General features: G+C 38.2%; 2 protein-coding genes across 13 annotated transcripts in view; both read left to right on the top strand.

Annotated features, from left to right (window-relative positions):
* Positions 1 to 8,478, top strand: part of opn4xa (opsin 4xa) — a 49,567-nt gene extending 41,089 nt beyond the window's left edge. For 2 of the 5 annotated variants that reach the window (XM_036006941.1, XM_031277976.2), the window contains 8 exons: positions 3,071 to 3,204; positions 3,648 to 3,851; positions 3,962 to 4,133; positions 5,575 to 5,736; positions 6,026 to 6,133; positions 6,218 to 6,386; positions 6,689 to 6,832; positions 6,967 to 8,478. In XM_036006941.1, the coding sequence (XP_035862834.1) occupies positions 3,071 to 3,204; positions 3,648 to 3,851; positions 3,962 to 4,133; positions 5,575 to 5,736; positions 6,026 to 6,133; positions 6,218 to 6,386; positions 6,689 to 6,832; positions 6,967 to 7,386 (1,513 nt within the window). In that variant the 3' untranslated portion in view covers positions 7,387 to 8,478. The remainder of the gene's footprint in view (positions 1 to 3,070; positions 3,205 to 3,647; positions 3,852 to 3,961; positions 4,134 to 5,574; positions 5,737 to 6,025; positions 6,134 to 6,217; positions 6,387 to 6,688; positions 6,833 to 6,966) is intronic. The other 3 variants (XM_036007036.1, XM_031277978.2, XM_031277977.2) reach the window with 3 other exon arrangements.
* Positions 8,479 to 11,851: 3,373 nt separating this feature from the next.
* The window catches only part of pdlim5b (PDZ and LIM domain 5b), a 38,528-nt gene continuing 24,052 nt past the window's right edge, over positions 11,852 to 26,327 (top strand). For all 8 annotated transcript variants that reach the window (XR_004898570.1, XM_031277974.2, XM_031277973.2 and 5 more), the window contains exons 1-2: positions 11,852 to 12,077; positions 18,432 to 18,537. Coding sequence is in view for 7 of the 8 variants with exons in the window: in XM_031277974.2 (XP_031133834.1) it covers positions 18,439 to 18,537 (99 nt within the window). In the remaining variant the exon portion in view is untranslated. The remainder of the gene's footprint in view (positions 12,078 to 18,431; positions 18,538 to 26,327) is intronic.

Genomic DNA, 26,327 nt, shown 5'->3' with positions numbered 1-26,327 from the left:
TATTTTAGAGCATGTTGATGTTGTTGATCAAAGTGGAGCTAACTTTAAGTATTTTAATAATAGTCATTTACAATATTACAAAATCAAATAGCATGTTTAAGATATCTGACTGGATTATGCTATAATACATTCTATAATATATCTAATTGAATATATTTACATATTGAATAACTATTCAGTGACTATTAACTAAAGGTTATATACCAGTGCCTAGGTTTTAGAGACTAGCAAAATAAACTCAAAGTCAACACTTTAACACAGTGTAAGCAGTTCATGTGATGTACTTTCAACCCTGCACAGTACAGAGATGCAGAGATGTAGAGCGCTGAATGGGGGGAAACAGTGTGTTCTTGCATTAGGAAGGATGTCACAAGCACAGGCAGGAAGGTCTTCACATAAGCCTGCAGGCATTCAATGGCAGGAAGCACCTCATTAATTTTCTAACTGTATTAGATCAATCAATGCATAAATTCAATAATTCAGTCAGCTTCCTACTTATTTACATAGTCAACACTGTGGTACATTACCACCTAAACCACATAAAGATGTCAAGCAAGCTTAAATAACTACTGCCGCTCAGGGTAAGCCAATCAACTACTATGTGCTCCACTATAGGTCCCCCTCTTGGTATAACTCTCGCTGGCTTTATTTCTTGGTGTATTGTTTTTTCTTTTTCTTCTCTGGTGTTTTCGTTATTTTCATATATTAATTTAACACACATTTAGGACCAAAAACTCTGATGTCAATTTTTGCATTCTTTTTTACTTGAAAGTATATGAAAAAATATAGTTGAAATGAATGTCTGAATGTAGCATATATACCAGTGTGTATGTTACATTCAGTATATGCACTATGGCTACTCCTGGGTATATAGTATTCCACTGAATGCAGTGAAGGACCAAGTGTTAGATAACATCCTGGCCCTGACATGTTTTCTGCATTAACATCCAACCTCCAGTGACATCTATCTCAAATGTTGCATCGATCGATCTCCACTCCAGTCACACTTTAGTACATACCCACTCACCTGCATGTAAACATACAAATGGACTCCAACTAATCTGTCTGTGGAATGTTTACTCTTTTTGGGCTTTTTACAGTCAGTGGGCAAAACTAGGAGGACAATGCCCATAGGCTAAATGGAGCAGATGTAACTATTAAATAAATATTCAGTTATGGCACTACACTATATCAGTGGTTCCCAACCTGGGGTCCGGGGACCCCTAAGGGGGGCGGCAAAGATCACAGGGGGGGCGCGAGTCTTTATCTGGTTTGACTCTGGTTTTGGTTGAGGTAAAAAAAAGATATTTGCACATGTTAAAGAAATTATGATAATACACTAGAATATATAATGTATACAAAAGTCTGTATAAAAACTATATATTTTTGTTCTCACTTAAACTTGTAGGCAGGCTACTTAGTAGGCCAAACCTCTGGGACCTCTTGACCTGGGACCCTTGCTGTCATCAGGTCAGCTGCTAGCTGCTAGCTGCTAGCTGCTATCATCCTTGTTTTTCCTGCCGCCACGGCATCACTATTTTATGAATGAAACATGGCGGAGAAACATAAAAGTGCTGATAACTCCTCTGTATCAAAAAAGAAAGTAAGGTACAGTTACCTCAACTTCGGTTTCGGAGGGGGGGCTCAGCTTTTCTTATACATAAGTAGGGGGGGCGCCAAGGAAAAAAGGTTGGGAACCACTGCACTATATGATCACTGGCCTAAGGTTTAGATATCCAGGACAAGGACTCATATGGTATCATTGTTTTCATTTCAGCTGGAACAAATGTTCATTCACCATCTGAGTCCCTATACACTCAATATACCTTTTATGTCACGGTAAATACAATGTAATAAATGTGAGTATAAACTGTTCACTGACACAGATTACTCTGACATTTGACAGATGAAAGACATCAACGGCTGCTATGAATAGTTCATATTCTGAAGCCTGCATTTACAAAAGGAAGAACTCGATTTAGGTAATCTTCAGATTTTTCTCGTTTACCAAATAGAAAAAAATCCCCACACATTGGTAGTCCTCCACACATCCTGGCACTGTTTCTGGGGGCTTGAGGCATTAGCTATGATTATACAGATTGTTGCCAAAAGAGCAATCTGAGTTGTGTACTTGTGTACAGTGAGCATTGTGTGATAAAAGAAGGTAATCAAGTACCATAACCATGCATTACAACATGACCTACAACATGACCATTTGTGCCAACTCACAGCCTTAGAAAAAGCACTGGTGCTGCTTTGTTCTGGGAGATTTACCTTTCTGGTTGATGGTGTTTTCCTACTGTCCTCTCAACAATACATCTCATTTTAAAGGTTGTTTATAATCCTTTCCTGATGAAAAGCCAATATGACTCTCTTTCCATCCCAGCTGCTGAAGAAAATCATTGTCTTTACTGATTAAAAGGTATTGCTTCCCATAATGAGTCAACAATGGAGTCCACTGACTACTGAAATGGTATTGAATATGTGTTTGTGTTCCTCTATTTGATGTGCCTAGGAAAGTTTCAGTGTGTTAACTTAGATCTTGTGATTCTCCTGGATGACTCTTTGATCTGAACTTGCTTTAGTAAGAGAATAATGGTACTATTAAATGTGGGTGTATGGATGTGCCAGTGTTATTGATTTCCACTCCCTTGCCTGTAATGGTAAGGGAGGTTGAATCAAGTTAACAGGGATGAGGGTTTAAGAGTTATTGGATGGATATTGCACTGGCAAGGGACTCCTTGCATGTCTGTACACTCTGGAGAAAAAGTAATTTAAAAAACAAGCTTTCAAAACAATTAGACTCTAATTGTAATGAAACCCCACTCTGGATTTTAATTCACAGCCAGAAATACATTACATTTACATTTATCTTAACATAGTAACAAAGTAGAATAGCATGGCTTACTGGGCAAAATGTTCTTGTCAGCTCTCTGTTAGAAATTACAAGAAGTACACTTGCTGGCACATATGGTTCCCACATGATGTCACAAATTATAGAAACACGTTGACACAATTGGTATATTGATTTGTGGGATGCTGAACATCTTTCAATCTTCATGTGTTGCAGTAACAAGAAGCTACGGACTGCCCCCAACTATTTCATCATGAACCTAGCAGTCGCTGACTTCCTCATGGCAATTACACAGTCACCCATCTTCTTTGTGAACTCCCTTTACAAGGGGTGGATTTTTGGTAAAACAGGTATTTTTTCACATTCAATTATACAGTATGCACTACGAAAATAGCTACATTCTTTATGTATCTATCAATGTTTTTTATGTATGGAGCTATGTTTGATATAGTACCAATTTATGTCAATAAAATCTTATGCAAAAACATCTGCTTTTACCATGCAATATTTTAAGTTATTTTCAGAATGTGTGTTTGGTTAGAATCTGTTGCTGATGTTATGTTTAGTCATAAGAAATGTATGTAAAATAATAATAGTATTTAGTTCCTGAGCCCCAAGTAACCTGAATTCTGAATTCAAACCTACACCCTGGGCTATATGAACAGTGTGAACAGTGTGAATCCCAATTTGAAGTCCTGTCTATTCATATCACATATGCTTGTAATACAAAGTCTTCCAATCAGAAGAAACAAACATATGAATGAAATGCTCTCTTCTTTCTTTCCCTCCACAGGCTGTAAAATGTACGCCTTCTGTGGAGCTTTGTTTGGAATCACTTCCATGATAAACCTTCTGGCCATCTCTCTAGATCGCTACATTGTCATTACCAAGCCTCTGCAGGCCATACGGTGGACCTCCAAGAGACGCACTTGCCTCGTTATTGCTCTGGTCTGGCTGTACTCACTAGCCTGGAGCCTTGCACCCCTTTTAGGGTGGAGTAAGTCCCTTATTCTCTCGACGACTCACTGTTTTTAAATTCAACTCTACTCCGTTTATACCTTTAGACCTTACACTTCCTTCTTATCCCTCTTTATTTTTTCCGTCAAGGTTCATACATACCGGAGGGCCTGATGACCTCATGCACATGGGACTACATGACATCTACTCCTGCCAATAAAAGTTATACTTTGATGCTATGCTGCTTTGTATTCTTCATCCCTCTGGGCATTATATCCTATTGTTATCTGTGCATGTTCCTGGCAATCCGCCATGCAAGCAGGTGAATAAATTAACCTAGGTCAATATGCTGCACTTTAAAGCTATAGTGCATAGTTTATGTCGCTCCCATGAGGAACACCGCTTTCATCCACATGACGCAAGCCTTTTGTGATCGCGCAACACTCCCACCCCTCCTCCACAAAGTTGCTGGTAGCGTTTCACTTGTCAAATCAAGGAGGGTATGGAGGATTAAAAAAAACATGATAGACTATTCAGAAGAGGTAATTAACTTGTAATGTTTATGTCCTCTTCGTCTCTCTCAGCGTGGCGTCACGGACTACACCATTTTGTAAAAATAGCCATACTGAGAAATACAGAGACAGTTTTGTGGGCTTTAATTTGCTTTGCATCAACTGATTTGGCAATGGCTTGACGTGCATTAATATAAAAAAGTTGCGCACTATAGCTTTAATGCACTAAACACGCAAAAAATACTTGAAATGCTGCTATTTAAAGCAAGTTTACTTAGTAACTGTACAAAACATCATAATACCATTGACTCTACTGTCACATCTTCACATCAACAATCTACTGCAATGTATTTCAGAAGAGGCTTGACATTACTGCAATGCAAATTGTTAAATGTAATCACAAGCACGTTATAAATTGTGATGGTGGCTTCCACATCTCCCTAGTCCTTTCCTTCTCTAATTTCTCTTTGTGCATGTGTGTACTGTATATTTGTCTGTTTCTCATATCCGACTATTTCTTGCCTGGCCACCAGTAGCCTTCCATACACATTAGCAAATTCACCCCTCAGTATAGCTGTTTCCCATTTAAGGGTTACCCTTAAAGACTTTGCTGTAGGACACAACCAAGTTACGATAGAATACGCTTTTAGTATTTACCTTAAGGGCAACGTCGATTAAAGGAATACCTGGACACAATGTTAGTATTGCTCTCTGTAAGGCTAACGTTGATATCTTGGTACAATGCTATGATTAATATTCTGTAGACCTTCTAGGTTGTAGTCAGTCAAATTCATGCCCTTGTTAACCTGCCCTCCCCCTTCTCCATCCCCTAGTAGCAGAGAGAGTGCAGCAGCAGAGGGGATGTTTAGTTGAATAAGTTAGTCTTGTCTGCCTGACTCCTGATCTTTATCTGACCAAGGTTTGTGCAAGTTATTTTCTACGGCCCCTCCCATGGCTCTGAAATATCAGTAGCCTAAATGTGTATTGATAAATCCATAGAGGTCTCCGTGGTGCAAATGAAATTTATTGAAGAAATAGGAAAAATCAGATAAACCCTGTGTATGTTGCCCACCTGTTTGTTACATTGTCTGCCTTGCCGTGCCGCATGTGTCTCGCGGTTTCTGCATTTGTGTCCAATGGCCTGCAAACAGTATATTGAATTGAATTTTTGCAATGTTTATTTTTATTTAGCCACTAAGTAGACTTATATTAACTACAAAATCCCATTATTCTTTCTTCCTGTCCTAACAGAGATGTGGAGAAGTTGGGAAATCAGGTGAGGAAGTCAACTCTGATCCAGCAGCAGTCCATCAAGACTGAATGGAAACTGGCCAAGATTGCCTTTGTGGTCATCATAGTGTATGTGCTTTCCTGGTCGCCCTATGCATGTGTCACCCTCATCGCCTGGGCTGGGTAAATATACAGTATGACAATAGCTCTTTATGATCCAATAATTCTTTGGTGTACAGACAGGTAATTATTAGGGTTTTGATTTGGTTTTATATTCAGGCATAAAACATATAGGATGCTTGGTTGCACTGTGTAATTCATTTCAGCCATAACCATTACCCATGTTCCACCTCTTGTAGAACATCATTATATCCGGCACGATGAAGTGCTATGCAATAGGCCAAACTACAGTACAAGTATAGTCACAGGTGATGTACAGTTCTACTCTTTAAAAACACTTTACACCTTTCAGATATGGAAGCATCCTCAATCCCTATTCCAGAGCTGTCCCTGCTGTTATAGCCAAGGCATCGGCCATCTACAACCCTATTATCTACGCCATCATTCACTCTAAATACAGGTAAGTGCAGTCATCCAACTAATCAGTAACCTAAGCTTGGAAAGAATATAGAGGATTTGCTGAGAGATCATTATTTTTCAACAGGAACACCATGGCAGAAAAGGTTCCCTGTCTGCACTTCCTAGCCCAGGCCCCGCGGAGGAAGTGCATATCAGACAGCGAGTCCTCCATCAGGGAGTTAGGGCTGAGCAGACAGTCATCAGTCTTCAAAACCAAGTTTCACAGAGTTTCCTCCATGTCTACGACAGACACAGTGAGTTTGGCCTCTGCACTAGGTTTTAAAGAGTAGAAACAAACACAGGACATAACAGCAACATGAGTGGTGTGCTGAAATCAAATGCACAGAAAGTGATGTGTCCATTTTAGTAGAGTTAATTTTTTTGTATTGTGTTTGAACCTTGTTTTGGTATAGTTGCCTTTTGGCCAATAAAAGGCACAAGAAATTGTTGTGGATTTTAAATTACTCTCTTTTCATAGAAGCTGTGAACATTAAACTGTTCTTATATATATATATATATATATATATATATATAAAAGCTCTCATGTCCCTTATAGCAGGTTTGGAGTGATGTGGAGCTGGACCCTATCGACCAGAGCCAATGTGTGAGGTCCAGCTATTCCCTCGGGGCTCTGAGGGACAAAGAGCACAAGTCATTAGCTAAGCAGGCCATAGGAAAGGGAAGCCAAAGCCAGGAACAGGTAGGGCAGGTGCTCATCATTATATTTGTTGATTTTAGATTTTAATAATCTCAGAGTCAAAGGCCTTATTGGCAAAACATTTTAGCACAATAATGTATTGATTACTTTTGTATTTGATTTAAATTCTGTTCTAGATTCACATGCCAGAGCAAGGATCACTGAACAGATGTGACCACACCCCATCACCTGAGTCTGTCAGCACAGTCATGCCATCGGCATTGGGGAAGAGAAGGGAGGAGAATCCTAACAGTTGGAATAAAGAGAACACACAGGAAGATGAGGAAAAAGAGGGTGAACATGAACAGAGAGAGGCACAGCAAGTTCAGAAGGAGAAAGAAGTGAAGGACCTCATCCAGCCAGACTCTCTGGACAACATTGTATGTGTGCACTCCCAAGCGATCATCAGACCCAACTTAAAGAAAGTCCCTTTGGACCATGACTATTGTGAGGAAAAACAAACCACACAGAGCAGACAGAGAGAACTGTTGCTCAATATACAGCCTCTGGACAGTTCTGCTCAAGGATTTGAGTCTGTGCAAAGATTTCTAAGCTAAATGCTGGATATGTTTATTTGTCTATGTGGCTATGTGTGACTGTGACACAGCAAGTAAACAAGTCTGTTTTCTTTGTTCAAGAATGCTGAGGTAATCTTTTGAAGCAGCTGTCGAAAACTTTTATCTCAACTGTTTGGCAATGCAGTGCAACCAAGTACATTTGTTTATAGGTTTTTGTGCCATATAGGTTAAGGTTTATATACACAACTGCTCTAATAATCCTGGCACACACCTCTCATGTTAAGACTTTTTGTTAACATGCATAATAATGCTACCCCAATTGTTTTTGGTTTAGAGGCACATGCTCGGTACGACACTGTCACAGTGAAACAATTACAAATGGAACCTTAACTTAAAATTCAAAACATTATGCATTTTTGTCAAAATAGCCCATAAACAACGGTATACCAAGAACAACTAATGAAAGAACATCCATATTTATTATCAACTTGCAGAGAGATCAAAGTTTGACTGTTTTTAGAGTGTTTCTTGTTTATTTCGTCGAGAAAGCATATTTTTGTACATTTGTTTATTTTGTAACTAAGGCTATTTATTGCTCATTTAAATGAGCAATGACAAAATGTGGTAAATATTTCTTTCATTATTTCTCTATAATGCACCATAAGCAAGTTCATTAAGTATATAACGCATTTATGCATCATTGCAGAACTCATTATCATAATACGCCATATACCATTGTTTATCATGTTTTGAAAGTTGCTGACATTATGTGCTGTATCATGAGTTCAGGCACCATAGTAATTAACCGTTATGCAACCCAAAACCTTAATTCACTGCAGTTGCTAACCAAAGTAAGTCGTAGTGCATTTCAGTTACCAGATTTGGTTGGTCATGAAGACACTCGACACCCTGATTTATCTATTTATCATCCGTTCATCCCGATTGTTTTATAAGAAAAAAGGCTGCATGTTCTCAGGAAACAAATTGGTACAGCAGAAATCACTAAAATGTTGCACCTTTTGCTTATTTGAATACTCAGTATTTGTTGCTATTGGTGCTATTGTTAAATCGTAAACTAAAGAAGTTATTGTGTATTTGTTGTGGGAAATAAACTTTTCATATAGCTCTCAACACATTTCTTTGCCCCATCTTCTTAGAGCTTACAAATACTATTTGTTATAAATGGCATCCTATAACTTCTTATAATCTTACCACATCATGGAACATAAAAGCCCATTCTTTCACTTTATTGAAAAGCCTAAATTATATTAACAGTTCCATTTTTATATTTGTACATGCATTATAGCACATGCATGATTAGCATGGCCTTCCAGAAGTTTTACTACAAATGTTAGATCCTACAGAACAAAAATAGTATGTTGATATAATTATTTGTAAATCCACGTCGCAGTGCTGTCAGGATTCCGGAAGCAGATTGAGGTGAGATCTATTTTCCTCTAATTCTTTTTTTTAACTCACCAAATCCCATTTATTTTTTAATTGTTTGTCTGCATTGTTGCATGCATTAAAGAGCAGCAAGAGTAAATACAGATAAAGACTGTAGAGAAAGAGAAGGAGATCAAAACCAGGACACACAGGGCATGTGAATTGGCCATCTGAGACACCAGGATGACAGAAGTCCATTAATAATATGGATCTGTTGAATGTATGACTTTATTAGCAGGGTTACATGGTACAGTCGCCTCAAAGAATGAGGCCATTTATTTTAAAGGGTGTTCTTCCTTCAAATTGAAACACCCAGAAAGCCCCCGGTTGAGATGTCTTTGAACTTTAATTCCCATATTTCCTGAGCCGTTTGCTTATCCAGTTATGTGAAGATGAGTTAAAGGAATGTACTGCAGCCTTACATAAAGGACAAGTGCACTTTAGCAGTTCAATCACATTGCACAGGGGGATTTTGCTGCTGGGCTTCCCATTAGTTTATAATCATATATTGCCATGGCACGCATGTACTGTAGCTGAAAGAAAGCTCAGCTGACCTATGCTGTAGAATGTAAACATCTAGCTTCACTAGCTAAGTACAGTTAGTAGTAATCTGTAGAATGTGTCATGCCTTTTACAAATGAATATATGTTTTTTTTAACAAAGTATCACAAAAAAAGCAAAAATAAAAGGATACAATCCACATCAGAGAGCTGAAATAGTCAGTAATGTTATTTCTTTATAAACGATTAAGACAGTTTAACAAAGTAATATTAAATAATTTCAAGTAATAAATTAGTAGGACACATTCAAGCAAAGGGAGTAATCTTGAAATGCCTTGTCTACTAAAATACTGTGAAAAAGCACTGTGATTAAAATGTTTCACAAAATACTCTACAATGCCGACACTCTAGTTTACTCATTCCTGTGCTGTTTGAAACTGTGGATCATGCTATAATCTTACTCTACCAAATAAGTATGCAGTGTTTGAACTTTGTGTACATGACAAATGTCCAGATATGTAATCTATAGACTGGCCAAAATTCACAAGGGTTTTCAACCTGCTTACTTTCAGCAGAAGACCAGAAAAGAAACTATTGGAATATAAGAAATATGTCTGCAACTAACGAGTATTCTTTATTATTGATTAATCTGCTGACCTGATCTGTTAGACCATAGTCTATGACAAAGACAAACATGCAATTATCACAATTTCATAGCTCAAACCATGCAGGCAATCATTACCATGTTTGCTTAAAAAAAGCACTAACATTATTAAGTTTGTATTTGATTATCAAAAGTGTTGCTGATTAATGTCGATTGACTAACTAATTAAATGACTAATCTGTATCCTCTAGGTAGCAAAACTGTGCTCAATAATTTCAATGTCAATCTGCCCGATAGTGTTTGATATTTTTCTGTACATCTGAAAATATTGGCCTGATGGTGGTGCTAGAGGAAAGGTATAGCCACAGCAAATTGTATGGACATTTAATACAATCATCCTTCTTAAAACCTTGTTTTTATATTTTGACATTTTGAGTCATATATTGTTGCTTATTGTAGGTGTGGTGAGCCATAAGTTAGTGACCAAAGCTCAGTGAAGTAACAGCAACAACTTGAGAGATCAGTACAAAAGAATAGTGGAGCCAGGAATAAACACTGGTACAGGACTATCAATTTTTTTTTGTTCTAATTAAAACTGTTCATGGTCAACTCACAATTTTCATTTCAATTGTCTTTTTTTTAATCTTCATTGCCTTGAGTTGGCTTTATGAAAACCTCAGCCTCAGGCGAGATGCCATGTCTAGGTAGACAAGAAACAAGACAACAAGATGAGTGACATATCTTCAGGTGTAAACTTGCGGAGCAGGGCAAGATAAACTATTCACTTCTTACCCCTGGGCCATAAATTGCTCAGTGACTTTAAATTCACAGTATCTGCATAAGCTGAGAAGCATGTGGCTTTATTCGCTGACCACTAGAGAGCATACCAACACTATGCCACAAAAATTGAAAACCTGCTTCACTGCCATAGCACAGTAAATGTATATTCGAAAATAAATAAACAAATTATAATAATGATGCACCTGACAACGTTGCAAACAACTTTACAGGGAATAAGAGCACACAAATGCAAAGTGAAAACACTCAATGCAATCCTAAAAGACATGCACACAAATAGTTGATGTAGAAATCTGCCAAGATAATTGTATTCATATTGCCCAAAATTTCAAATCTCCAAGGGGCTTTATAATCCGTACAGCATACAATAAATGGATAGAGTACATTTTATTTATCCCAAAGAAAAATTGCACAGCTACAGCATCCAAATCACAGAAGAACAACATAAAGAAGAAATAAGTAATAAAACCAAATATAACTGTGACTAGAAACTGAACTACAATGTATTTTAATGTATGTGATGCATTGTAGCCTAACTGTAATGCATTTCGTATTTCCAGGCCTAAATATAGACTAAATCTCCCTCATACATTCCTGTAACTGCAGACAAATATGCTTTCTTTACAACTTTCTTTGACTCAAAAATATGTTTATCTATCTATCTATCTATCTATCTATCAGCATAACGCACATTTTAGCTTAAAATAAGCTTAATCCAATCAGGTCATATATCACAGAGTAAAAATATATTTGTATAAGATACTGTATTTTTAGGATAAAATATAGAGACATTTAGGAAAGATGTCAAAGAATTACATCTACAAACGATGATGGAGTACAAGGTGGGGGTTGTTCGGTTAGCTAGATAACGTTAGCTGCAGCAAAATCATCTTAATGAACGGCCACTTTTAGATTAGTAGGTTATACGTCTTTTTTGCATAACTTTATTGTGGTCGGGTATCACCCTCAGGAGGGCTAGCTTAATTGCATGTAGAGCTTGACTTTCTGGTAAAGTTAGGGTTTTGGTGTTACCTAAGTAGTCTCGCTTTGCCAGATTATCCACTTTGTCCCACTGTGGCAAGCCCATGCCTGCCAGTGTGCTGCCTTCAGTCGACACACACACACACACACACACACACACACACACACACACACACACACACACACACACACACACACACACACACACACACACACACACACACACACACACACACACACACACTGCTGTGAACGTGAACCCTCCTACCGGCAGCTAGATAGGGCTGGTTTATATGCGGAAGTTTCAGTTCCGCTCAGTCCAGTTAACTTTGAAACTGAGAACAGACGGACTAAAGTCACGCTTCTCTCTCTACACATCAGACCCGGCTTCACAAGGCAACGTGAGTACTGTACAGTAGCTATGACTAAATATTTTAAATAATGACACAGGGAAAGTCACTGCTCGTGTTACCGTTATTATGTTACTGCTTTGTGCCTGTTACAAATTTGCAATTAAAAGAACATATGCGCATCGAAATATGTAGCCTGTCTACTTAAAAAAAAAAACCCGATTTGTTATAACGTTACTGCTCATAACGGAGATACGCACTTGTTTTACTGACAAGTAACAAGTTGGCTAAAAGTCTATCAGAAAAGTGCACTAATAATGTCTGACATGTGTTTTATGTCACACCCACTGAGACAAATTAAGGTTCAGTTTCCGTGAGAAAAAATAACTGCTGGATTGTACAGACGCTAATGTACGGTCTCCAAAGTAAACACACGATTGAGGACGACCTGGGGAATTTTCACTTTGTCCCATGACTACAACTGAAGCTCAAACGTTATGTTAAAGTATTACCCCATGAGTTATATTATATTTAATGGTCTAGACTGACACACTGAGTTAAGACACTATAGTGAATTTAAAGTAGGCTTTTGAAAAGTAGATATGTTGTTATGGATATACTGAATGTGTGACGTGTTACAAGAGCACAGAGTTAGCTCAACAACAAACGTGTAATCAGTTGGTGTACAAAAAGTGTCCAATAAAGTTAGGTTGGAACAAGTTGTCCCACTGACACTGGGTATGCCAAGGATATTAAACGATAGGCCTATATTTTACTGTTCAAATGTTTTTTTTTTAGGTTTAATATGGTGTCATCTAACAAAAAATGTACATGTTTAGTTATTTGTTCATTTAAATATACTTTTGGTATTGACAAAATAATAAATAATGAATGTAATAGCACACAAGTGAGGTATAGAGTAGACTACATTGTGAAAACATACTCCACTCTGGGAGTCAACCTGTCCTGCAATGATGTCACCAGGCAACATTGTCTCCTGAAGCATTGTGAAATGAGCATGACGTCTGAAACTCTGGCAAATCATACACTCTAATATGTTCACCAAAACTCAGAGAAATTTTCTTTCCAGTACGCAACGATTACTAGAAGGAAACACAGCTGTATTTTGACACATGCAGTGGAAAGAGCATGGAGTTCAGGCTGGTTGATGGCACTTACTGTACATTTAACCCTGTTGACCTGTGTTTGATTCCTAATTAAGAATGCTTTTTGGCTGTGAGCAGAGTTTTAATTTTCAAGCAAAGTTATGAATACAAAGTTATGCCACATTTTAACCCAAGTATCCCCCCTAAAACCCTGCATGTGTCAAGTTAGCACGTCTATTATTACTGTAAATTAATCTTAATCCAATATCAAACTGTTTGGATAATCCACCTACTAATTAGATCAAGCAAGTTAAAATAACATCTACAAGAACATGTAAATGTCTGAGACCGTAGATAGCTTGGTCAGTAGGTCCCATTTGTGCTTTGCTGAAAGGATTGTGTTTTATCTTGTTTTTGGTGTGAATGTGCTGAAATATTACGCACAATAAAGTGCCATTTTGACAGGATCTTGAAAGATAAGGCCTAAGTGGAAAATAACCAGAATTACACTGGAACAAGCTTAGAGAAAGGGTTGATGTAAGTACTGCTGATAAAATGCTTGTGCAGGGCTCAACTGTTTTTCTCGGTTTGGGAACACTGAAAGGTGTGTCTGCTCATGTCTATGCATGATATCATTAGGGATTACAAAACAAGCAGGGACATGAGATGAGCCTAATGCTTGTTCTCTCCATATTAGGGAAAAGAAATGCCACTGATATGTGGGTATGACATGAGTGTGATCCAAATTTCACCATCAACATTTTTTGTGGTTTTACGGACACGTCCAAGTTGGCTATGAAATCTAATACTAAAAGAATCTGTTGTGAACAACTGACATAGTTGTAACAGAGCTATTCAATGCTGTGTATTCCTCGAGGGTTGTTGTTTTTTTTTTTAACAATGAGAGCATGTCATAAAACCATGACTTTTGGTTAAAAGATCTTTGAATAAAACTTAAGTATTTATGGGCACCCGGATAGCTCAGTTGGTAGAGTAGGCACCCATATATAGAAGTTTACTCCTCGACGCAGCAGGCCCGGGTTCGACTCTGCGGCCCTTTGCTGCATGTCATTCCCCCTCTCTCTCCCCTTTCATGTCTTCAGCTGTCCTGTCGAAAAAAGAAAAAGAATAAAGGCCTAATAATGTACAAAAAAAAAAAACTTAAGTGTCTTGTGTCACCCAGTTTCTTATATTGAGGCTCAGTACATCTGCTGCAATGTGATGAGTTTAAACAGAATGGGTTAAATAATTGGACAATACATTGGGTGTGGCCTAGTCTATATACACAACATTCCACTTCCGGGATTGCTCCGGCGCCGCCCGAAATTCTGCCGGATGTCCCCTATTTCGGCCAGATGTCCGTTACCTTGGGCTATCTTTGTGTTGGCATTTTAAACTCTGGTGGATTTATGAGGACTATGGTTAACTGCTCCTCAGATCTCTACAGGGTAAATCCAGACAGCTAGCTAGACTATCTGTCCAATCTGAGTTTTTTGTTGCATGACCAAAACAACCTTTGAACGTACAAGTTTCACCAAAACAAGTTCCTTCCCGAGGCTATTTCGCAGAGGCGCTGTGGCTCCTTACGGCACTTAGCGCCGCCCAAGACGATTGTGGTTGGTTTAGAGAAATGCCAATAAAACAGAGCACATTTTTCTCCTATCCCGGAATGCTGTTTGACTCGCAAGACCCTCCTCCGCGGTGCTGTGGAGGACGGTCTGGCAATGCAGGACTAGGTGAGGCCTTGTAATTTCCCTAAAAAGAAATGTCTTGGCTCACCTCAACCCTTGGTCACCGTGAAGATGGAGACAGCTGTCTTTAATTGGTTGCCTTCTTATTATAGACCTGCAAATTCTGCATGTGTGCACGTGTGTTTTTGTGTTAGATTTGATTGTGAAAGTGTGTGTTGTATAAATAGTAGAGCTACAGTATGTGCTCTGTGCCTTCCAGGTGTCCCCCCCTCCCTATCACTTTCACACGTGATTTTTATCCCCCCCCCCCACACACACACACACACACACACACACACACACACACACACACACACACACACACACACACACACCCTTTTATGGCTTCTCTGTTGACTTCTTTGAAGAGCCAGTTCCCCTCCAGGCGATATGGTGAGACAGTAGGCCAACCCTCTGATTTGATGTGTGTCTCGTACAATTGACCAGGTGATGGGCTACAGCAGGTGGTGTTGTGTCCCTGAGGGAAATTGTGGCGGCAGCATGACTTACAACCTCAAAATAACATGTCTCTGGGATGACAAGGCATTATTATTCATGAAATACTCATCAGGAAAGTATGTTTTCTCTGCACTGCCCAGCGCACAAATGTGTGAATATTTCTTTTTCAAGGCAGGCATTGAAACAGTAGTCATGTTTCCATCTAATTGTCAAGCGAATTTTAAGCAAACTTTTAAAGGCCCTGACACACCAACCCGATAATCGGCCGTCGGACAGTCTGGCGAGGTCAGTGACTCGAGTCTGAAGACAGATTTAGCAACTGTAAGGCCTGTTTCTTGCTTAAAATGTTTTAGACACACGTTTCAGTGAACTATTTTCATAAAATACGAGATCATATTTCCGAACGAGCCGCCATTATGGCCGGCTGGAGAAGCCAGACCCACGTGACGCGTTCGTCATTTCTGGTTTTCATTTTAGCGCCGTCTGCTGTTATGGAGACATATTATGTCTCGCACACGCGCAGAACGTATGCTCAAGTCGGCGTTGCTTCGGTGTGTTCCAAGGCACTTTTTTGACCAACTCGGGGAGACTGATCGGTCCGACTGTGGCTACGACTACACACCTTGTGCCACAAGTGTATGGCGCATATGACCCATATCGCGTTCCTTCCCCCATCCGATGGATATCGGGACTATAGTCATGTGAGTTACATGTTTGCTGTATACGTCCCAACTTTTTCGGCAAAGCTGTTTCCGTCTCCTATTTTGCACATTAACTCTTTTTCAAATTTGAGGACGTTTTTTTTTTATTTTTTATTTTTTTATTTTGCCGTTTCCATCAACATTTTCTAATGCGATACTTCAAAATGCGCATAAAAATAAGTTGATGGAAACATGACTGGTTAATTGCTTAGTTTAAGAAGTCACATTCACACATGTTCTTCCAGCCACAGATTATGTAGTGAAAAAGTAAAATCAGCTTCACCAAAGCCAGAAATAAAAGAGCAGATACTCAAATGTCATCAAAACTCTTAAAAAGAAACTCTTAAGTTCAGCCCCAAATGAACTTCCCCCTATTTACCCCCAGTTTCCTTTACTATATTTTCCAATTTTCTCAACAGAAAGGGCAGACCTTTAGTTCATTACATCAGAACTATAGGTCTTAGCTCTCTGCTTCTCAGTTTCTCTCTAAAGTAAATTCTGATAACCACAAACAATAAACCCATCTGTTCAGAGTTAGACTCAGCTTTGTGTCTACATTTCCCACTTTTCCATATAATTGCAATGTACTGTATGTGACATATAATTCTTGTGGGTTAGCCTTTGATGTCATGTTTTCATGTCAACATCCACCCTTTCTGTTGGGGCAGGGCAAAGGTGATATTTTTCCACATGATCTGTGTTTTTTCTGAACTTGTGCACAGAGGCTCACAGGCACACAGACAGACTTACTACAGTCTGTTAGTTGAATACTCATACCAGATATTAAAGTGTACTCTGCAAATATGGTTTACCAATTTCCTCAATTATTAACCCAATAAATGTAATAATGCACTGAAACATGTGACTGTACTTAACCTCAGTCTTGCTTCCAATAAAGCTTCAATTTTTCAGGGGAAAAGGAATGCATGACAAGCAGGGCTTAAACCAGTGAAACTTAATAGTGCATGAAATATTTTACTGCACCAAATAGTCTTCACTGTGTTTAACTTTTGGAACTGTCCTTTTGATTTGAATGCACACATGTATAATCTGGATATGGTATTTGTATCCATCCATGAGGTAATGTAGTTGATGGTGCATTTAGCCATTGAGATGTTGAAATGCAAGGCAAACCTGCTCTCCAATGAAATGTTGGGTTGGCAGCTGAGCCCTTTAGCTCTAAGAATTATCTCAGGAGATATGATGCCTTTTCCTTCCAATGCCTAATTTTCAAAATGCTTCACTTGAATCTGGTTTGATTTTATAACCTCCTATGTCTTGTAAGGGCAGGCTGGCATAGAGTATCTCCATAATACAAGTTTATTTTTTAATATAGTTTGTCTTTGTCTGGGTACATTTGTCGGAACATATTTCACAAGCAGTGGGTTCAGTTAAAGGACGCTGAGATCATAGGTCCAAAGTGCAGATGCAGTCCATCTGATCTGAGATTCTTTTAAGGTAAAAAAAGTCAGTCAGTGCTTACATGCTCTAAATATCCCTTTCCTTCTTTCTTTTTTAACTACTGTGGCAACCCCCATTTTGCTAGAGGATGCATCAACAGCATTTAATGCTTATTTGCTCCTAAATGTTTTTTTTTCATTTTTGAAATTTAAAATATTTATTGACAATATATGAATGCTTTTGTTGCTTTTTACGTTTTTATTTAACAACCATGGTATAGTATAGGCTAGTGTATAATATATATAGTGGAGTAATCCATTCTGAGTTGTGCATCAAAGGATTTTAACAGTCATCGGGTTACGGGTAGCTCTTTGACTTCCGGTTGCAAATTAAATCCTGCAATGCACATGTCTTTATAGGTTATCTCTTACTCTTTTGTTTACATGTGCACTAGCACTTGAGAGGCTATAGTATATATGATATATATCATACTCACTATTACCCCCATTGTAAATTGCATTGCCTAGGGACTACTTGAATTAAGATGGCTTCAATGTGATAACGTTTAAGATAGCTATAAGACTGTGACAGTAGCCAAAACAGGCCTGGAGTTTACAATTTACAAAAGAATGTAAAATATTTACTGTGTTTCAGAAGATTTCCTAGAATACAGTGGTGGAAAACAAGCAATGGCAGACCTTTTAATCTAGACTCATCAGAGGAATGCTTCTGTTTGGGTTTAGCAGAATATGCGGTTTATAGTGCTCAACTTGAAAATAGTCATCTTTTCTAAATGCCAGTTGTTGGCTGCACGACAATTGTAAATTACGTGATACGCTGTTTGTTTACATCCTCTTTTTCCTGGTATTCTCTTTCTCTTCTTTTGTATTCTCTCTTGTGTTTTGTAATATTTATGTCAGTGTGGAGTATGTCTCTTGGTGGATTTTATCCAACTTAATATGGGTTAAAACGCAATCAAGTGTTAAATATATTTTCTTCTGTCTCTAGGTAAATCATGAGCAGCAGCTACAGTGTCTCCCTGGCTGGCCCTGCCCCCTGGGGCTTCAGACTGCAGGGAGGGAAGGACTTCTGTCTGCCCCTCACCATCTCACGGGTGAGTGCAACACACACACACACACACACACACACACACACACACACACACACACACACACACACACACACACACACAATGTACCCTTCACTCCATGACAGTCACCTCTGTGGAATGCTGTCACTATGCCCTGAAAGTGATGAAAGTGTGTGTGCCATCCATCTCCTGTGTGACAGTCATTGCTGGATTTAGACACCTTCTCCAACAGCTCATGGCCTCTGACACCCAGTCCCCCACAGTCATGACCTACCTCCTGTCACGGCTATGACTATTGTTATCACATGGTTACAAAACTGAACTGCAACCACAATATCGGTCAATTAAAAAAACTCCCTTAAATTTCTCGACGATTCATAAATCTATTTGGTGGATTAAGTATATACTGTAGCTGTTAACGGATGCTGTCATTTTAGTCATTCAGATGAGGGATGGTGCATTAGTCCTGATGCAAGGCACTGGAGACTATGTATATTTGGTCTACAGTGGAAGCATCAGAACCTGTCCTTAAACGGCCAATCTGAGTGAAACTCTAGAAAGCCACACTGGTTCTGTAATAACTATTTGGGAGTTTGGGCCACATACATTCAAACTGGGATGTGGCTCTGGTTGACCAGGTCCTGTTGAGCCCTCTGCTGGGAGAAGGACTGCTGGACTGGAGGACACACTGAAAAACATGCCTGTTTATAAGACAGTTCCAGCTTCAGCTTATACAGTCAAACTGTTTATGTTCATGATGTAAGGGCCTTCTATGCTTGTTTCACAAAAAAAAAGTCTGCAGTGCAGATTACTATTAGTCTGTCAAGCAGCAGTCTCTTTCAACCCAAGGGTCTCTGAAGTGTCTCAATTATAGTAACAGTGTTTCTTGTCAAATATGATTAAGGTTGGGCAGCTTGTCTTCTATCAGTGAAGTCTGTGCTTTGACAACAACTCTGGCTGCTGCAGAATGAGCAGTGTTATTCAATTCATGCTCCTTCCTGTTATGTAATTGTAATCTCCATGTTATGACCAAGGTCAGTGACTTTGTTTATTTGTTGTTGGCATGGCAAAGTTACAGAAGTTGAAAGGCGTTGCATGGAGAGAAGTGACTTTTTTCAAGTGAAAACACAACCATAAAAGAAGGCCAGCATAGCTGCTCAGATTTTTATGTCTAGCCACTATGATAATAATGGAATGAATGACATCATGTCGTCATAATGGCATGTAGCTATCAGTAGACATCTTGTTATTATATCTCAAAAACAGTACACAAATGAAGCACAACCACACTTGTGACCTGATTATATGTTGGATCACCTTTATTTATATATATATATATATATATATATATATATATATAAATACAGAAACTCCTAGCCTTTCCAGAGAGAAAGAGGACAATAAAATCAGCATTAATTGGCCATTTTGCCTCTGTTGGCCTTTCAATTTTGGCATTGGCTGTTGAAAAACATCTGCTCAAAATACCCCTCCATTTTTAAGATGGCCTGATACCATTTTTTGCTTCCCGATACCGATTCTGATACCCTGAACTTGCGTATCGGCCTATACCGAGTACCGATCCGATACCAGTGTGTCATATATTTTATTATGTTTTAACAACTGTATACTACTATCCCTGTATGGATGTGATATGATTTATATCTTTGTTGTCAGTCTTGCTCAGTTTAAACTCTTTGTGAAACATGAACAAACACAAATGAACTGACAGTCAGTTATAACGGAAAAAGAACATAAATAAACTACTTTTAATGTAGATTTTCTTTAGGGCTTTATTACGTGGTATCGGATTGGAAACTCCAGTACTTCCCGATACCGATACCAGCGTTTTAGGCAGTATCAGAGCCGATACCGATACTGGTATCGGAACATCTCTAATTAGCATGAGTGCACTGACCCTAACTTTACACAAAATCTTTACCATTTATATTTGAATATGTACTTGTCTTCAGTAGAGGTAAGACATGTGAATTGATGACAATGGTTTTTCAGTTGATATGGTACGCTCAACTGTAAAAAAACAAAACTTACAACCACAATAAAAATGAAAAGCAGATGGGCACCTGACCCCTAACTGTGATATGTGCCATGTCATGTTTTACTAGAGAGTTTGAAATAAAAAGAGACAGGTGAGTTGGGAAATGTATCAAAAGAAAAGTCTGACAGAAGCCTTGAATCTGTTAAAATCACTAGTGCATGTAATGTGGTAGTTTTGATTATTTCTTCTTTTGTTTTGTGGGTTATTGTGGCATGCAAGCTACTCTATGGATTTGTGTCCACCAGCAGTCCTGTGTTGAGTCATCAGTGGTCTGCAGCATGCCGCAGTATAGCTGAGGCAGAGAATACGACTCTAAAAGCTTTTCATTCCATCACATTGTTAGTTAGTGACTATGAATGGCACCATACATGGCTCAGATTTCTTGTTATTGTCCAGGCGCCAGGAATAAGTCTCCCTTTTGTCTATTTATCTTCCAAATCCTAATGTCACAAGGCACAGCCAACATAACACATGCTGGACATTTGCTCTTTATGTTGTAGTAAAGATGAAAAGTTTATATTTCCATTATCATATATCCTTTTCATTACATCTGATAGATGTCAGATCTATCAGTAACCTTAAGTAATCTATAATGATTACTTTATGTAAGTTAAATGAGTAACAGTATTTACAAAGGGTTGAGTAGAAGGTACATATATGGAAGCATCTGCCAACAGTTAACTATTACTTCAGTTCCTTCATTAGCTCTGTAACAAGGAAATTGTATAGATCACAGGCTTACTTTAAGGTTCATTAGAGAGCCACAATGTTAAATAGACTGACTTTGCACATTAAAGCTTCTATTTATCTATCTTAGATGTGATTGCCATGGAATAATGATGTAATGACTTTACATATGCTTACCATATGTAATTGATCCAAAGATAACATACAGTACAGTACTGTATAAAAGGCTGGTTGCTTGAAAGACAACTACAGTTGTCCTGAAGCCTTTTTTAAAGGAATACTCTGCTTTGGCCTAGTAATAACACTAAATCAAAGTATGAGATGGAGTACATGCTGTAAGTCAAATGTTGTGTGTGGTATTGAATTGGAATGTTTGTTAAAACCGAAACAACCCAATAATGTAAGGATGACTTTATGGAGGAAGGGCCCAGTTACGTACATCATGTGTGCAGTATTCAGCTGTTTTATCGGCATTTTTTTGGACAGGCTTCCACATGGGAAAGTCTACCACTCAAAAATCTATTATTTTTGCATTGCTTAGAAAAAAGCAGAAAATGTCTACTCAAAAGACAAAACATAACACTGGAGTGAACTTAATCTATTTACACACAGTAAATTGAGTTAAACAGTTTGGTTTTAAATTCACTGGACTAACATTATATTAAAAAAAAAATATATATATATATATATATCATGTAAGAAAAGTTGATCAGAACTGAAGCTGAAGTAATAACTAAGAAACAGTAACTCTCCCCCACCCAAATGTCTGGTTATTGTAGGTCAGTTGGGGGTCAGCACAGCAAAAATGTCCTCTCTCTGTTCCTCTCTTTTCCCATTGACCCCTCACTTCCCCCTCTTGTCTTTTGTGTCATTTTGATTGTTGTTTTAGTGGCATGTGAACATTATCATATTTTATAATCTATAATCTAATTTTAGCTCTGTGTTTGCTGTAGGCTCTGAGCTTCCAGATTTGTTCTTTTTCAAGCACCACTATCATGTGTTAATATGGCGAGGGTACGTTCACTCTCAAAGAAGAGGAATGTGATGATGTAGTGTATCTGGGCAACCAAAATCAACACTAGGGGTGAAAGTTATTCTTTATGCATTTGTTAAAGAGAAGAGGATCCAGTAGAGGGGGACAGCTCCACAATGGGTAGCTGGCAAATATTATTAGCTAAATAATAATAATAATGTTATATCTATATGTTTATTATGAGATATAATATTATCTTTAGTTAATTAGTAGAGCAAAGTGGACCAAAACCTTCATGAGATATGCTTTGTGGGTTTCCAGTGAGAAACTGAGACAGCTGTTGTCCTTTTGCAAGTATTAATTCACTTTGAAACACCCTTTCCTGCACTTTTTGATCCAACTGTAAACATCCTTTGTCATTTGCTACTTGCTTTACATCATGGAGGTGCTGAACTTGGAAGGCTTACCAAAATGGCACTTTCATTTCCTCTTTTAACACAAGTACCGCACACTCTGCACACGCAGAGCAAACAGTGAGGATTCAGCTACCTAACAGTTTTTAACAGTTTTGAGAATGAAATAATTAATAAATAAATAAATAAATAAATATAAGCAGTTCAGAATATATACTATAATCTATGCTATCTATGCAAATCTGCCTCTTGTAAATTTGTCAGTGATTTACAATTAATATAGAAAGAAGTGTGTATCTTGTTTAGCTCACTGGATAAAGAACAATCGGTCTCACTTTGAGCCATAACTTTGGTTGAGGTCCGGTCCAGAAAAAATAAAATCAAGCATTGAAAAACTCCCCTGGCATTTCAGGAAACTATTGAGAAAAATAACTTGTGCTGCATAGCTGTCAAACTGTTTTTCTGTATTTATTTGTCTCTTGTATTAAAATATCTTGAGCATTTTTATATGGAAACTGAAATTCAATAGAAACCAGTTATGTCCGACCGGTATTTCATAGCCTAGTGAATTTACGCTTTACAAGGCATATTTAATAATCTATGGTTCTATGCAGGGTCCTGAAGATGTGTTCAGGTTACAAATGGGTTTAGTAGAAAACAGTTATCTGCAGTGTGTGTTTGATCCCAGTATGATCTCCCTGGTGTCTGTCTACAGTTGTAGATAGGGCATCTGCTTTCAATCTCCATAATACTATATGGCAGAGCTATAAAGAATAACCAAGCTGTCTCTTGATTTTGATTTAGATCACTCACACTATTTATTTTTTTTTTTTTTGATGAAAGATATTTTAAGGAACAATCCACTTTTTCTCAGTTTGAGAAGACATATGGATGAGCCCATATTCTCTGAATTCATTGACACAATAGGCCACTGCACATGAGCTGTCTTCATGGCTGCAGTTTGGACTACAACCTACGTTTATTGCTGTGTTTTAAGGTCAGTTGGAATAAAGACAGTGATAGTCAATCATGCTTGATAACAGGCATCCCATGTTACAAGCTTTCTGGATTAAGTTGCAATATAAATGCAATCCATTTAACATTTTCCACAGTCACTGAAAGTAAAAATGATATTGTGTAGTCAAGAAAAATATGTGGTTGTATTCCTGTGGCAAGTTATTGTTCCATTGATGAGCCTGTGTTGTGATGTCGTAGCTTCTAAAATGCAGAGCAACTGTATATTCTGCTGATAGGGCAGTAGTAGTCTGTCTGTGTCAGTCTAGTCATTAAACAGCCCGAACATTTTACCACTCAACGATCATAATGCCATTTGTCTGAAAATAAAAAAGCCCAATTTAAACCCCACAGGAGAGTTGAATAAGTAAGGATGGAGGTGGAAACCAGCACTTGCACTTGGCTCAAGCCCCGCCACGACTAAAAGCCTTTTCATATCATCTGCCTCAGCAGCACTCGTCAGCCGGGTTTGTTTCTGACCTGACTAAAGAGCATTCAGTATTCAGTGACTGCTTTGTGTTGTTTTGTTTGCGTTGTCATGACAATTTGACCAAGAGCTCGTACGTAGGTCCGCTTGGCATCTTGTGTTTTCCAGCAGTCTGATTGATGTAGTAAGAGACTGGGGTCAAACCATGACAACCGCGGATCTACCTCTGTTCAGGTGGCCTTAATTGCGATGTTTGGCTTGGAGTACTTGCTATTGGTCCCCTCCCAACTGCTGCATTGCACCTACTTCTCATCTCTCTTCCTTTTTTTTTTTTGAACAGTTTGTGCAATGTGTTGCAGCTGCAAGCGTGGAAGAGAAGACTTCTCTTGACAATAAACTGTACTTTATAGCTTCTGCTTGTGCTAGCTCAGCAGGTTGCTGTGCGCTCTAATGTTCTCCTCACAGAGTCATCCCAGAGATTCTGCAGCGTAAACTATTTCTTTTCGATGACCTTTACAGGTTGAAATTGTACAGTCCTGCCTGTGGGTCAATCTGCTATAGCCTTGTGTATTTGTAATGACATAATGTTAGGCCCAAGTCTTTCCATATAAGGTTCTCTATCTTAGTCTACCCTACGCAGACATGACATGCATCTCACAGGCCTCCAGCCTTCACCACAAGACACTTCCTGTAACATGACTTCTCAAAAGTGAAATGACCACAGCCCTCTTCCTTACTCCATTATTTCACTGAAGGGAGAAAGTTAAACCAGCATGGGAGATGATTAGTTTCCCACTAGTGCTGAAGTGTTGTCCTAAATGTGTTTGGGCTTCTTTTCCCATAAAGAGTTTTGTGTGAAATTTAAAAGGCTTAACGCAACAGTAAATCAGTGGTTTTAAAAATACAGAATTGATCTGTTTAGTGAAGAATTCCAGTGTTTTTTAGTTTTGGCAGCAGCCACTAAACAGAGAATATCTCTGGAGAGGCATTGCAGGTCTTAAAATAAGAATCTATCAACTACTTAACAAAGCTGCTTTCTCTCCTAACAGTCTCTCTGTGTTTTACCAATAATGACTCTTATAGAATCCGTTATATTTCTTCATTAATTCATTGACTTATTAAGGATAAGTTGATTACTGAGTTAACATCTAAATATTAATCCAATTATATCCAAGTCTTTGAAATGAACCAGCTTTTCTTATTTTGTTATTTGCTTTTATGTCTATATTTGATTATGACAGTATACCAGATGGATTGAAGACACATGGAAGCAATGAACTGTTATTTTTTTCTAGGCTTCTGCTCCACTTGTGTTTTTATAGTTAGTTGACAAAATCCCTCTGAATTTCTCTTAATCTCTTTACATTTAGGTGAAGATGAAGTTCTTCTACAAATATATTTATACTAGGAATACATTAAAGGGCTTTTTAGCTAGTAATATCGTAATCTTCAGTGTACTTTAGGATTTGCCATAAGCCTTCAGATAAATCTGCCAAGTATTGTGCAATATGCTGTTTTCAAGCTGCATTTGTAGGAGCGGAGGAACTTACATGTGTAGTTTGGAAGAACTAGCCATTACTACTAACTGCACAGCAGTAAAATCAGCAGTGTGGAGAGGACCACAGCAGCACAGCAGCCGCACCATTATGTGGCTGGAATCCCATTCATGTAAGCGCAGTTGGAAAGGCACTTCATTCATTTAGAAACGTCCTTCTCATCTGCCAAACTAACATAAAGCCCTAGCTAGTAGCCTTTTTAGTCTTTAAATTAAAACATTTTGTGTGAAATGGCCTCTGTGGAATTTTTCTATTTGACCAAGCAATATTTAAAATACTAACTTGTGTTTTTCACAAATTTGGATTAAGTGTACAAATTACATAATGTGATGTGGTTGACAGTATTTGGTGAAGTCATGTTGCTAAAACATCCTGTTCTTTTGAGAGAGTTGGAGTAGCACAGCCTAAGTTCCAGTTCATTACTTATCTGCTCTCCGTCACGAGTGCTTCAGACCTCTCTTGATTTATATTTATAGACTGCGGATGCCAGGGATTCCTACTGTAAGATCTATTTGTTTTGTATCCATGTGAGAAAGACAGTGTTTGACTGAAAGAAGGTGGGATTTATAAAGTGCTCTCTGTTCACCGCAGACTGAAGCATTAAACATTGTGGGCCACATATAAAACACATATTTTTATGAGAATGTTAAAAGAATGTTACAAGAGTCTTCTCCTCTCTCTATGTCTT

This window comes from Sander lucioperca, chromosome 1 (assembly GCF_008315115.2).
Source record: "Sander lucioperca isolate FBNREF2018 chromosome 1, SLUC_FBN_1.2, whole genome shotgun sequence".
NCBI lineage: Eukaryota > Metazoa > Chordata > Actinopteri > Perciformes > Percidae > Sander > Sander lucioperca.
Note: the sequence above shows the minus strand (reverse complement) of the source record. Positions and strands in the feature narration are given on the sequence as shown.